Below are 13429 nucleotides of genomic sequence, written 5' to 3' on the forward strand. Positions count from 1 at the left end.
TGGCTTAAATTTATGACTAACTTTGAGTTTACGATATATTTTTTATAGCTGAAAGTAGAAAATATTGTTTTTTTTCAAAATTTTCGTGGTTTTTTTGTTTATAGCGCAAAAAATAAAAAGCGCACAGGTGATCAAATACCACCAAAAGAAAGCTCTATTTGTGTGAAAAAAAGGACGTAAATTTTGTTTGGGTATAGCATTGCATGACCGCGCAATTATCATTTGAATTAGTGCAGCGCCAAACAGCAAAAAAAGGCCTGGTCATTAAGGGGGGTAAATCCTCTGGGGCTCAAGTGGTTAATAACATTACAGTTTATTAACCCCTTGACGTGGGCGCCTTCTGGCCCTTTAAGGGGTTTGTGATGCAGGGAGGCGGGGCAAGGTTTAGATTCATGTGACCACCATGACAGCCAATCACGGCGATCACATGATTGGAAAGCTCCCAACCGCAAGTTATGATTGTGACCTTTCCATGAGGTGCCAGTGAATGTCCCAGGAGCGCACTCTCGGCACATCCTTTGTATACATCAGGCAAATATGCGGCCCCTCGGCACCAAGGCCCAGCCACCAAGAGGCTCCATGCTTGCAAGCGTTCGGCACCAAGGAGTTAAAAAAAAAGGTGTTTGTGGTTTTAACGCATCAAATGTACCTATTTACATGCATTACTGCTATACAGTAACTATACATTTTGTTCAGATTAAGGAATTACCTATTTATGGAGTAGGAGGAGGAGCAATTGCTAATTTGTATGTAATGTTTGATAAAATGGCTATGGATCTACATTTAAAGCGGAGTTCCAGTAATTTTTTTGTTTATTAAAATTCAACAGCTATAAAAATTGTAGCTGCTGACCTTTAATAAACACGCACTCACCTGTCCCAGGGTCCAGCGATGTGCTCACCTGCACTGTCCCTTCTCCCCCTCCTCTCTCCCTGGTGCCGGCATCTCAACTCTGGACACCAGGCTGTGACAGCTTGCGGCTTCACAGCCGGATGCTCACTGCGCAAACCTGTGAAGTGTCCTAGAAGACTGTTGGAGGAAGGAGGGGGATGAACTTCCGGCTTACTTCGCTACAGTGAACTGAGCCAGAAGTGGGAGCGGGTACCTGTCAAAACCAGGAATCAGCTCCCTTTCCCCCCCCCCCCCAAAAGGTGTCAAATATGGCAGTGGAGGGGGGGAGGAGGTAAACAAGCAGAGCTTCCACTTTTGGGTGGAACTCCGCTTTAAAACAAAATGTATGAATAAGTACAATAATATTGTATCTCTTGGGGCCTTGAATGTATGTAATTACCTTAAAAGTAATAATTAGCCAATTTGACATTGGCATTTGGATAATACACACATATATATATATATATATATATATATATTACACAGTAGTGCTCAAAAGTTTGCATACTCTGGCAGAAATCAGGATATTTTGGTATTATTACTGATCATGCCAAAAAACGGTCTTTGATTTAAGGATAGTTGTCATATGAAGCCATTTATTATCACATAGTTATTTGGCTCCTTTTTAAATCATGATAACAGAAATCACCCAAATGGCCCTGATCAAAAGTTTACATACCCTGGAATGTTTTGGCCTGGTACAGACTCACAAGGTGACATATACAGGTTAAAATGGCAATTAAAGCTTCATTTCCCACATCTGTAGCTTTTAAATTGCAATTAGTGTTGTCTATGTATAGTCAATGAGTTTGTTAGCTCCCACGTGAATGTGCTGAACAGGCTAGATACTGGGCCATAGAGAGCAGAAAAGGACTGTCAAAAGACCTAAGTAACAAAGTAATGGAACTTTTTTAAAGATGGAAAAGGATAAACAAAGATATCCAAAACTTTGAATATACCAGTCAGCAGGGGCGGACTGACCATTTGGAAACTCGGTAACTGCCCGAGGGCCCGGGGTCAGTAGGGGGCCCCATGAGATGCCCCTGGTACCTTTTTCATAGGCTTTTTTGAGTTTGGGCAAGGACACAGGGGCCCCATGATCCCCTATTGCCTGGGGGCCCCATGAGTTGTCAGTCCGCCCCTGCCAGTCAGTACTGTTCAATCACTTGTTAAGAAGTGGAATACTTGGGGATCTCTTGATACCAAGCCAAGGTCAGGTAGACCAAAAAAGATTGCAGCCACAACTGTCAGAAGAATTGTTTGGGATACAAAGAAAAACCCACAGATAACCTCAAGAGAAATACAGGCTGCTCTGGAAAAAGATGGTATGGTTGCTTCAAGGAGCACAATACGGTGATACTCAAACAAAAAGGAGCTGCATGGTCGAGTTGCCAGAAAGAAGCCTTTACTTCACCAATGCCACAAAAAAGCCCAGTTACAATATGCCTGACAACACCTTGACACACCTCACAGCTTCTGGCACACTGTAATCTGGAGTGACAAGACCAAAATGGAGCTTTATGGTCACAACCATAATCACTATGTTTGGAGAGGGGTCAACAAGGCCTATAGCGACAAGAATACCATCCCCACTGTGAAGCATGGTGGTAGCTCACTGATGTTTTGTGAGCTCTAAAGGCACAGCGAATCTTGTGAAAATTGATGGCAAGATGTTATCAGAAAATACTCGCAGAAAATTTACATTCTTCTGCAAGAAAGCTACGCATGGGGCGCTCTTGGTCTTTCCAGCAGGAAAGGTGAAGGTTCTGGAATGGCCATCACAGTCTCCTGACCTTAATATCATTGAGCCACTCTGGGGAGATCTCAAATGTGCAGTTCATACAAGACTTTGCATGACCTGGAGGCATTTTGCTAAGACAAATGGGCACTTATACCACCTGTAAGAATTTGGGGCCTCATAGACAAAGACTGCATGCTGTCATTGATGCTAAAGGGGGCAATACACAGTATGAAGAACTTTTGGTCATTGCATTTGTTTACTTGTTGCCGTGTTTTGTTTTATGATTGAGCCATTCTGTTATGACCTACAGTTGAATATGAATCCCATAAGAAAAATAAGTGTTTTGCCCACTCATTCATGTTTTCTTAGGAGGAGCCACACCACGCCGTGACGTCACGCCGCCGGAGCAATGTGGAGCTCCGGCGGCCATCTTTAATTACCAGCTGGTCAGTCCCTTTACAGACTACTGTCTGCAACATTGTACACATGTTATTTTACCTGATGCAACTCTTTGAATAAAAGTTTGGTTTAACATACTACACTATGGGAGTGTTCTTGTTGCCCCCTGGGGGAGTGTTCTAGCCCACAGACCCACTCCAAGGACGGATTACTACTTACCACCCAGGCCATTCGGAGTGACAGCATCCACTAGGACCATATAGGGGGACCTTTTTGAGGAAAAGGACAACTTACCTCGGATCCGATAGAAGAAAGACCACCCATCACCTGACATCAGGATAATTTTACACAAGGCGCATTTAATATGCGCGTCCAGTGAGTGAGCATTTCATTACCACCTCTACACGGATATCAAAGTCACCTCAACTATTTATACTCACCTGTATTTGCGGGACTACCCCATATCCTTTATTTTGTATCTATTTGATCCACTAAGGACTTTTGTATACCTATTGTTTACAAGCGCTGCACCTTTTACATATATTGAAGTTAGAAGCTGATTGGCTACCATGCACAGCTGCACCAGATTTTGCACTCTCCAGTTTTAGTAAATCAACCCCACTGTATATTTCCAATTCTCCAAGGGTGTGCAAACTTTGGAGCACAACTGTATATAGTGTGGTGCTGTTAAATTCTTTTGGCAGAACTTCAAAATTGGTATATATTCTAACTATGTACCTACTCAGACTTAACCACAAACATTCATTTTAACATGGCCATGTACAAGCACTGATTTAGACCATTGCCACCCTAGCTGAACTTCCAGGTCTTCCAGATTGTCAATATTGACGCCTGGATGATGAAATATTTTTTCCCATAAACATTAAGAGAATGTCAGGGTAACTACCATCTGAAACGTGTTTAGTGCCTTTGCTGGCTAAAATCTTAACATTTCACACATGCATTCCAGTTATACAGTGCACCATAATAACATGTACCTTGGGAACATTGCAGAGGTAGCGCAGCACTTCTCCAATATATTGGATAACAGTCACATTATACTTCCTGCAATCATCCCAAAACTGGCTGGCAGAAAACTTCTTACGTAACACTAGAGTGCAACCTGCAACAATGAGAGAAAAAAAACACAAAAGAACAGGAATAGATTAAAAGAAACAATTCCTACTATTATCAATTCAGTATAGCTTCTAGATTGTAAGCTCGAAAGAGCAGGGCCCTCAATCCCCTCATGTTTTGCATTGTATTGGTATTGTTCTGTCACATGTTCTGTCCCCCTTTGTAATGTACAGCGCTGAGTGAACTATCGGCGCTTTATAAATACTGTATAATAATAATAATAATAATAATATAGCTCATCTGTCAGAGTAGAACACTGCTGTTATAAAGGCTTTGATAGAAGCTGTCATTCCACTACATATGTGCCTCACAATGTCTAGGGCATCAAAGTGAAGAGTGACTATCTTGGAGTTATTATGTTATTAATTTGAGAAAACCCTATTATTTTTATTTATTTTTATTTCAAGTACTTATATATAGCTGTTAATTTTACAAAGCGCTTTTACATATATGTATTGTACATTCACATCAGTCTTTAACCCTCAAGGGGCGTACAGTCTAAGGTCCCTAACTCACATTCATACATACACATACTAGGGCCAATATAGACAGGAGCCAATTAACCTACCAGCATGTCTTTGGAGTGTAGGAGGAAACCGGAGTACCCAGAGGAGACCCATGCAAGCACAGGGAGAACATGCAAACTCCATGTTTTTTATACATTCCCATTCACATAGTATACCTAAAAAAGTCTTTAAAAAATATTTCTTACCTTTCAGCCTGTATGTACAGCTGTCTGTCCTACAAAAGCCGATCTCATGACCAGCTTCTGTCAAACAGGTATGCTAGAAAACCAAAATCTGACCAACAACCGATGGCTACCAGTGCTGATCAGTCTGTTCTGACAGGGGTGCAGTTCATGTGAGAACTCAAAGGCACAGCAGGGGAGATTTGTGGACTAACATCGCTTGTGTTAGTATGAAGATCTCCCCCAGCCTGCTGGGTTGAACAAAAAAAAAAACCTCTAGTGTGTAGCCATCTTAAAGCGGTAGTAAACCGCACTTAAAAAAAAAAAGCTTTCCCTTGCAAGGTAAAAGGAAGCTGTCCAGCAGCACGCTATCACTGCTGCAGAGACTTCCATCTTCACCCAGTCTTCCTTCTGGGTTCGTGAGCTCTGGCCTTCTGACTGGCTGAGCCACAATGATGTCACTCCCTTGCATGTACGTGGGAGTTCCGGGTCACGGCACAGTGCACTGAAGGACTGGCACAACTATTCTGTTTTTTCAGAGCGCATGTGTCGGCTGTCAAAAGGAGCGAATATCATCTGTAGGTATAAATAAAAATCTGGAATTCACATAGTTACATAGTTAGTCTGGCTGAAAAAAGACAAAAGTCCATCCAGTTCAACCAAAAAAAAAAAAGTTATAATCCTATACTCACAGTTGATCCAGAGGAAGGCAAAAAACCCAGCAAAGCATGATCCAATTTGTTGCTACAGGGGAAAAAATAATTTCCTGATCCCCTGAGAGGCAATCTGCTATTCCCTGCATCAACTTTACCTATAAATGTTAGTATCCAGTTATATTCTGTGTATCTAGAAAGGAATCCAGGCCTTTTTTAAAGCAATCCACTGAGCTGGCCAGAACCAACTCTTGAGGGAGTCTATTCCACATTTTCACAGCTCTTACTGTGAAGAAACCTTTCCGTGTTTGGAGATTAAATTTCTTTTCCTCCAGATGTAAAGAGTGCCCCCTTGTCCTCTGTGATGACCTCAGGGTGAATAGCTCTACACCGAGTTCACTATATGAACCACGGATGTATTTATACATGTTGATCATATCCCCCTTAATCTCCTCTTCTCAAGAGAGAATACATTCAGTTCTTATAATCTTTCCTCATAGCTGAGCTCCTCCATGCCTCGTATCAGTTTGGTTGCCCTTCTCTGTACTTTCTCCAGTTCCCCAATGTTCTTTTTGTGATTTGGTGCCCAAAACTGAACTGCATATTCCAGATGAGGTATTACTAATGATTTGTACCGGGGGAAATGATATCTCTCTCTCTGGAGTCTATACCTCTTTTAATACAAGAGAGGATTTTGCTCGCTTTAGAAACTGCAGCTTGGCATTGCATGCCATTATTAAGCTTGTGATCTACCAGAACCCCCAGATCCTTCTCCACCATTGATTCCCCCAGATTTACTACCACTTTAAAGCTGCTACACACAGGACAAAAAGCGGATAAAAATGGTTGGCTGGGCAGGAAGCGGCTGACTTTTGGCCCATGTGTACAGCTGTCTGTTCTACAGAAGCCGGTATTATGACTGTCTTCTGTCAAACAGTCATGCTGCAAAACTAGCATCCAATCAGCATCCGATGAGCCATCTGATCAGTGTGTTCTGGCAGGGGGGAGCGAGGATACACTCAGTAACATACAATTCATGAGGCCACCTTCTAAACCTTTCCCAATTTGTTCGGACAGACAGTGGTCAAATCTAGTTTACAGCTGATAATGAGATCTGCCTGCACAGTACAGACAGGGTTATTAGGGCAAACACAGCTGCCCAGCCTCCCTCATTAATAAAGAGAACTAGATAGGATTCTACAGTGCAGGAGGTATCAGAAAAGAGCATCTAAAACAGGAAGCAACAATTACAAAGTATTTTTTTAAGTTGAGCTGTGTGGCCAGGAACATGTCATATAAAGTAGGTGGTATCCTAATTTGGCTGCAAAAGTGGAAATACAGGGGAGGGTTAACCTCTCCACTACTGAGCAATTTAACCAGTTCCCTAATAAACAAATGAATATACAAAAAGATCCTCCAGCGCTTACTGGAGTGCCTATTGTTGTAAGCAGCTGGCACTCAGACTGATACCATACAGTAAAACAAAAAAACGCAAAAACCGCAAAAAAGGCGCTGCACTACCTTTTTTGCATTAACCAGTTCCCTAAGGCACTATACCTGAAGGACGGCTACAGCATGGTTGTCTGGTTCTGGGACGACGTCCATGGATGTCATTCCAGAACACGCCCCCTGCGCGCCCTCAGCAGCGTGCACCCAGCGCCAACGGTGATCGCTGTGTCCTACAGACACAGCTGATTATGGGATACGGTAAACGGCCAATCATGGCGGCCTTTTACCACGTGATCAGCTGTGTCCAACGACACAGCAGACCACCGGATAAATACAGTTGCTGATTATAATTGTACTGTATAATTGTATAATTGTATAATTGATGATAATTATCGGCTGCACTTTCCTGCCGATAACCGGCAATTGTCAGAGAAGAGATCGGCACTAATCATCAGGGCACTGACGATCAGTTCCCTGATGATCATTGCCCAGCAGAGGCGCCCACCTGTGTCACCCACCTGTGCCCAGCAGTGCCGGCCACCTGTACCCATTAGTGCCACCTACCTGTGCCCATCAGTGCCACCCACCTGTGCCCTTCAGTGCCACCAAGCAGTGCCAACCACCTGTGTCTATCAGTGCCACCCACCTGTACCCATCAGTGCCACCCACCTGTGCCTATCACTGCTACCCACCTGTGCCTATCAGTGCCACTCACCTATGCCCTGCAGTGCCACCCACCTGTGCCCAGCAGTGCCATCCATTAGTGCTGCCCAGCTGTGTCACCCATCAGTGCCAGCTCATCAGTGCCGCCTATCAATACTGCCTATCAGTGCTGCCTATCCGTGCCACCTCATCAGTGCCCATCAGTGCTGCCCATCAGTGCTGCCTATCAGTGAAGCCTCATCAATGCACATCAGTGAAGGAGAAGAATTACCTGTTTGCAAAATTTTATAATAGAAACACTTTTTTTTTTTAAATTTTTTACACTTTTTTTGTTATAGCTCAAAAAATAAAACACCCAGTGGCGATTAAATACCACCAAAAGAAAGCTCTATTTGTGTGAAAAAAAATTATAAAAATTTTATATGCGTACAGTGTTGCATGACCGTGCAATTGTCATTCAAAGTGCGACAGCTCTGAAAGGTGAAAATGGCCTGGGCAGGAAGGGCGTATAAGTGCCCTGTAGACAAGTGGTTAAAGAGTCGTTCTGATCAGTTTTTATAAAATTATAAAAGTATACTGTAGCTGCTGATTGTTAATACAGACACTTACCAGCCCAGCGATCCAGTGCTGTCATCACCCGGGCCAGTTCTTAGCTGGTCTTCAGATCCCCAGTCCTTCCACCTGCTTGTGGGAACCCGGCTGTGACTTCCTGGTGTTTCACAGCCGGCTTCCCATTACACAGGTGTGAGATGCGCTGTGGTTTCACAATGGTCCCACAGAGATTGTGGACAGGGGGGAATGGGGGGGGGGGCAACTTCTCCTCTGAAGCTGAAGTGGGTACTTGTCAGAAAAAGAAAAAAAACTCTGAAAAGGGTAGGCGAGAGGGGGAGGAGGAGAATGAGCTGAATCTCCCTTCCCCGATGAAGTTCCACTTGAACTATTTGCTATAATCATTGCGATGCCCATGAGACAACAGTATCTCAGTAACAAAATGAAATCGGTGTAAATTTGGAACCGTTCCATCAAAGGTTCTTTGAAGAAAACAGATAGCGGTTTTTTTTTAAATTGCACATTCAGGGTTATAAATCACCAAATAACACTGAAAACACAGTGGCTTGTAAAGGCATAAATCATTAATTTTAGAATAAAAACCCTATTACTGAATCAACCTTCACAAATGATTTAAATACATACCTGAACAGAGTAAACCAGACGAATAGCAAACAGCCTATTGCCTTTTTATAAATAACCCCTCATCAAAACCATAGTGGCCAGTAGTGTCTGCCATTGCATAGGCAGATTTCCCACGTAGAACAGGCAGCAAGAGATCTGCCTGCCATAGTCTAGACCACCTTTCTACAGCATTGCTAAAGGCTGGCTAAGATAAATGTTCAGTGATCCAATTATTCCCAGCAAATGTTCCAATCCGGCCTCACTCCCAGCATACAGGTGAACTATCCCTTTAAGCAGTAGAACAGAAAATCTTACCTTTTGAGATGCATCCGTGGACTCCTATCAGCATAGCTGAGCTGTGGTACAGTGGAAGAGTAATATAGAGTATATCTCTGGGCCTGATATGGCAGATTTCAAAAAAGCCAGTAGCCAAAAGAATGCGACTGTGATTGATAATAGCTGCCTTTGGAAGCCCTGTGGAAAATAAAATGTAATTGATGAGTTTGCATTCAAGGGTATATATAATGAAAAAGCTTTGTTTTGAATAGAGTAGGGAGGGCTTAAAACACTATCAGTTTAACCTCCCTAGCGGTATGATTATGTCAATATTTCTGTGCTCAAAGCGGTACTTTTTTTGCATGGAAATATGTCGCTTTTTTATTGTAGGCTGTAATTTTTAGGAATAAGTTACTGAAATCTGTCGGAACAAGAGTCTAGTAAACATCCTGAGTATGATAAAATTTGAAACACGAAATCATAAATTATAATATAATAAATAATCATAAAAACTAATAATATAATAATAATAAATTTAATTCAATAATATAATCAAACCAAAAACACTGAAATTTGAAATATAGCGCCAAGTTCGCACATCACTGAGCTCAGTCGCAAAATCGTTTTCAGTGTCTGATGACGAATTTTCCCCACGAATCATTATCACTCAATTCTGCAAGCGGTTCTAATTTACTATCACTGTTCTCTAGCCGGTCTAAAACCGCTTTTGACATAAAGGGGTTTATTTATTAAAGCTGGAGAGTGCAAAATCTGGATCTCTTCTTCATAGAAACCAATCAGCTTCCAGGTTTTATTGCCAAAGCTTAATTGAACAAGCTGGAGTTAGAAGCTGATTGGCTGCCATGCACAGCTGTACCAGACTCTGAGTGTACCAGTTTTTGTAAATCTACCCCAAAGGGACGCTTTTTGGACGCCATGGACGTTTCTCAGTTTCCAGGCAGAAAGAACAGTAAAAATGCAGGCAGGGCACAGGACAAAGCACTCGGGACAAAATGTATGTGAAATGGTTTGATACAGTAATGTTTTACTATGTGATTTTAGTGTATTGAGTGAATGTCACTTTTCAAATGTTCGCATATTGCCGCCGATTCCATCCCTCGTACGTCTCGACACTAGCAGGGAACGGAACCCGGAAGATGGATGTCGGCATCGGTCGGAGGAGATGGCCGGGGACGCTGCAGGCAGGGGCGGATTGACAACTCATGGGGCCCCCGGGCAAAAGGGGATCATGGGGCCCCTGTGTCCTCGCCCACACTCAAACCACACCCAAAAAAGCCTATGAAAGGTACCGACTTCCCAAATGGTCAGTCCGCCACTGGCTGCAGGGGAGACATCACGGGAGCGCAGGACAAGGTAAGTGCTGGAGGGAATCCCTGAGCAACGCTGCATGGTAATCCCGACTGTAGCTCGGGATTACCGCTTTTGGTACTGAAAGTTTACCCTGAGCTACACTCGGGAATACCACCAGGGGGGTTAAGAAGGTATGAATCTTCACATTCTCCGATGTCGGGGACGATCTCATGTGTGCATGGCCGAGTGGTTGGGCAGAGAAGGGGGGGGTTCCCCCTCTCCTCCCCTCCCTTTTCTCCGCTTTGCAATCCTTCCCTCCCACCCTTTTTTATTTCTTCTCCTTCTCTGTCTTCTTCTCTCTCCCTCTCTTTTCCTCTCGTCTCTCTATTTTTGTTCTTCCACTGGGGTTATATGTTTTATCCAACTTGTCATTGTGATTTGGTAAAGGACAAAATGTAGGGAAGAAATGGTGTGCCCTTGGGATGTGGATAGCTTGGTTCCTCTCAACCTGGATTGAAAGCTGCTTTGTATCAATGGTTTCTTTCATGTATGATCTCTGTATGTTGGGGGTGGACTGTGCTCTGCCACATTCTGTTATGTTGTTCTTTGTCTTTATTTGACTTGTTATGCCATTTCTTCGAAATAAAGAATTGAAACAAAACACTATCAGTTTAATATATTTTGTCGGTGTGGGGAGATTTCCCTTCACTTCCTGCCCTGAATATGCAACAAGAAGTGAGAAGAGATCTCTGTCTTAGACTACATTTACATAGCAGTTTAGCCTCAGATAGTTTGCTGCATTCAGAGGGAGCTAAACGCCACTTCTGGATGCAGCAATACTCTGTGCTGAGGCCCTATACAGACTGGACGATTAGCTGCGGCCAATTTGTATTCATCCAAAATTCTGCAGGAACACCAACCTTGGACACATTGGAAGAAATCCACTAACACTGCAACACTCAGAATCTGGGGAAGCTGTGCATGGTAGCCAATCAGCCTCTAACCTCAGCTTGTTCAATTAAGGTTTGGCAATAAAATCTGAATGCTGATTGGTTTCTATGCAGAGCTGCACCAGATTTTGCACTCTCCAGTTTTAGTAAATCCCCCCACTCTGCCTGCCTGTCAGCTGTGCTTGGTATACACTTGTAACTGCTTGGATGAGCAGGTACATGCAAACAGCAGTGACTCTTGCCGATACAAATCTGACAGCTGCCACTGACAGCTTCTGCTGGTCGCACACTGTAGGGTTTATTTACTACAGCTGGTTCACTCAGAATCTCATGCACTCCTGCATAAGAAACAGCTTACAGGTTTTATTGCTAACGCTTTATTGAACAATCTGAGGTTGGAAGCCGATTGGCTACCATGCACAGCTGCAACAGATTCTGAGTGAACCAGCTTTAATAAATAAACCCCAGTGTGTGCAGGGAATGTTTACAACTGCTGGCAAGGATCTACTGATTCTTGCTAGCAGCTGCCACTGGCCCCACGCAACCTGCCATGTGAATGTAGCCTAAAGCCGGCCATACACGGGCCGAATTCCGGAATAATTTTCTTTCGAAAATCTTTTTCTAAGAATTTTCATTAGAATTTCGCACCATTAGTGGGTCATAGAAAAGGCCAATTTTTGAGTGACCGCCGAATCTGAGTGATCGGGTATGTTGGAAATTTTTTGAAAAATGAACAAATTTCAAATCAATGATGGGAAAATTGTGCGAGAAATATAAACGAAAAAGAAACGAGCATGAGCTGTGAGCTGGAAAGAAAAGGAAATTCTTGGCCATGAAAATTATTTTCTGTAGCAACATGAAATTGAAGGCTTGGTCGGATGAATTTCGAAATCAATGGTGGCACCATCGGATTACAAAACGGATGAAATTTCTGATTTTCTAAATTCAATTTGTTTGGAATTCGACCCGTGTATGACCGACATTAGTTATATACTCACAGGCCACTTTGTTGCTTGGTAACACAAATTGTTAATCAGCCAATCACATGGCAGCAACTCAATGCATTTAGGCATCTAGACTTGGTGAAGACGACTTGCTGAAGTTCAAACTGAATGGGGAAGAAGGGGGATTTAAGTGACTTTGAATGTGGCATGGTTGATGGTGCCAGACAGGCTGGTCTGAGTATTTCAAAAATTGCTGATCTACTGAGATTTTCACACACAACCATTTCTAGGGTTTACAGACAAAGGTTTGAAAAAGAAAAAATATCCAGTGAGCAGCAGTTGTGTGGATGAAAATTCCTTATTGATGTCAGAGGTCAGAGGAGAATATGCAGACTGGTTGCTGCGACATTCAGATGGTGGGGTCAAAATTTGGCGTAAACGAGATCAGGTGGCAGACCTGGATAGCCTAGCGAGATGAGATTTAAAAAAAAAATAAAATTTGGCGTAAATATGAAACCACGGATCCATCCTGCCTTGTATCATCGGTTCAGGCTGGTGGTGGGGGTGTAATGTTGTGGGAGAGATTTTCTTGGCACGAGCAAGGTGTACTTAATAAAGTGGCTGATGAGTGCAGACTGGTTTCCCTTTTGGAGGATTTTTCCTTCACTTTCTGTTCTAATGAAAACTGTAAAAATGTAGCATTTTCCTTCAGTTTTAGTCCCAGTGACAATAGTCACCAGGATATGTAGATGGCGTGATGATCTTCTATTGGGCATAGGGTGGTGTTCGTGTGCACTGATGTCTTCATGCTTCTGTCTCACACCAAGTGGTAGCATTCTGAGTAAATGCATTGGCCAGCTTATTTTATGTCTAAGTTTGAATGGAAACTGTACTCCCCTGCTACATTTATACACTTATCCCACCAGGCTAACCAAGTGTCCCCATGGGACTCGTCACCCTCTACAACAATACCCCCCCTTTCCTTCTTGCATTGGTTTTCAAAAGTTCAAAGCTTTTATTGAATTAGAACAATAAAAGGTACAAAATCTTTCTGCTGGCTTATTCTGTTTATCTTTTCAGATCCTGGGATGTCTACCCCCCTCACATCATGGTCACTGATAAGAAGGCACAAAGACAGCTATTGCCAGAAGATC

General features: G+C 42.9%; 1 protein-coding gene across 1 annotated transcript in view; it reads right to left on the bottom strand.

Moving 5' to 3' along the window:
- The window catches only part of SLC27A2 (solute carrier family 27 member 2), an 89205-nt gene that overhangs the window by 18608 nt on the left and 57168 nt on the right, over positions 1–13429 (bottom strand). Inside the window, exons 3-4 of the mRNA XM_089685702.1 lie at positions 9110–9268; positions 4030–4154 (exon numbers count right to left, since the gene is read on the bottom strand). Coding sequence (XP_089541828.1) covers positions 4030–4154; positions 9110–9268 — 284 coding nt within the window. The remainder of the gene's footprint in view (positions 1–4029; positions 4155–9109; positions 9269–13429) is intronic.

Source organism: Staurois parvus, unplaced genomic scaffold, assembly GCF_062004578.1.
Source record: "Staurois parvus isolate SC_StPar_1 unplaced genomic scaffold, SC_StPar_1.0 ptg000381l, whole genome shotgun sequence".
Lineage (NCBI taxonomy): Eukaryota > Metazoa > Chordata > Amphibia > Anura > Ranidae > Staurois > Staurois parvus.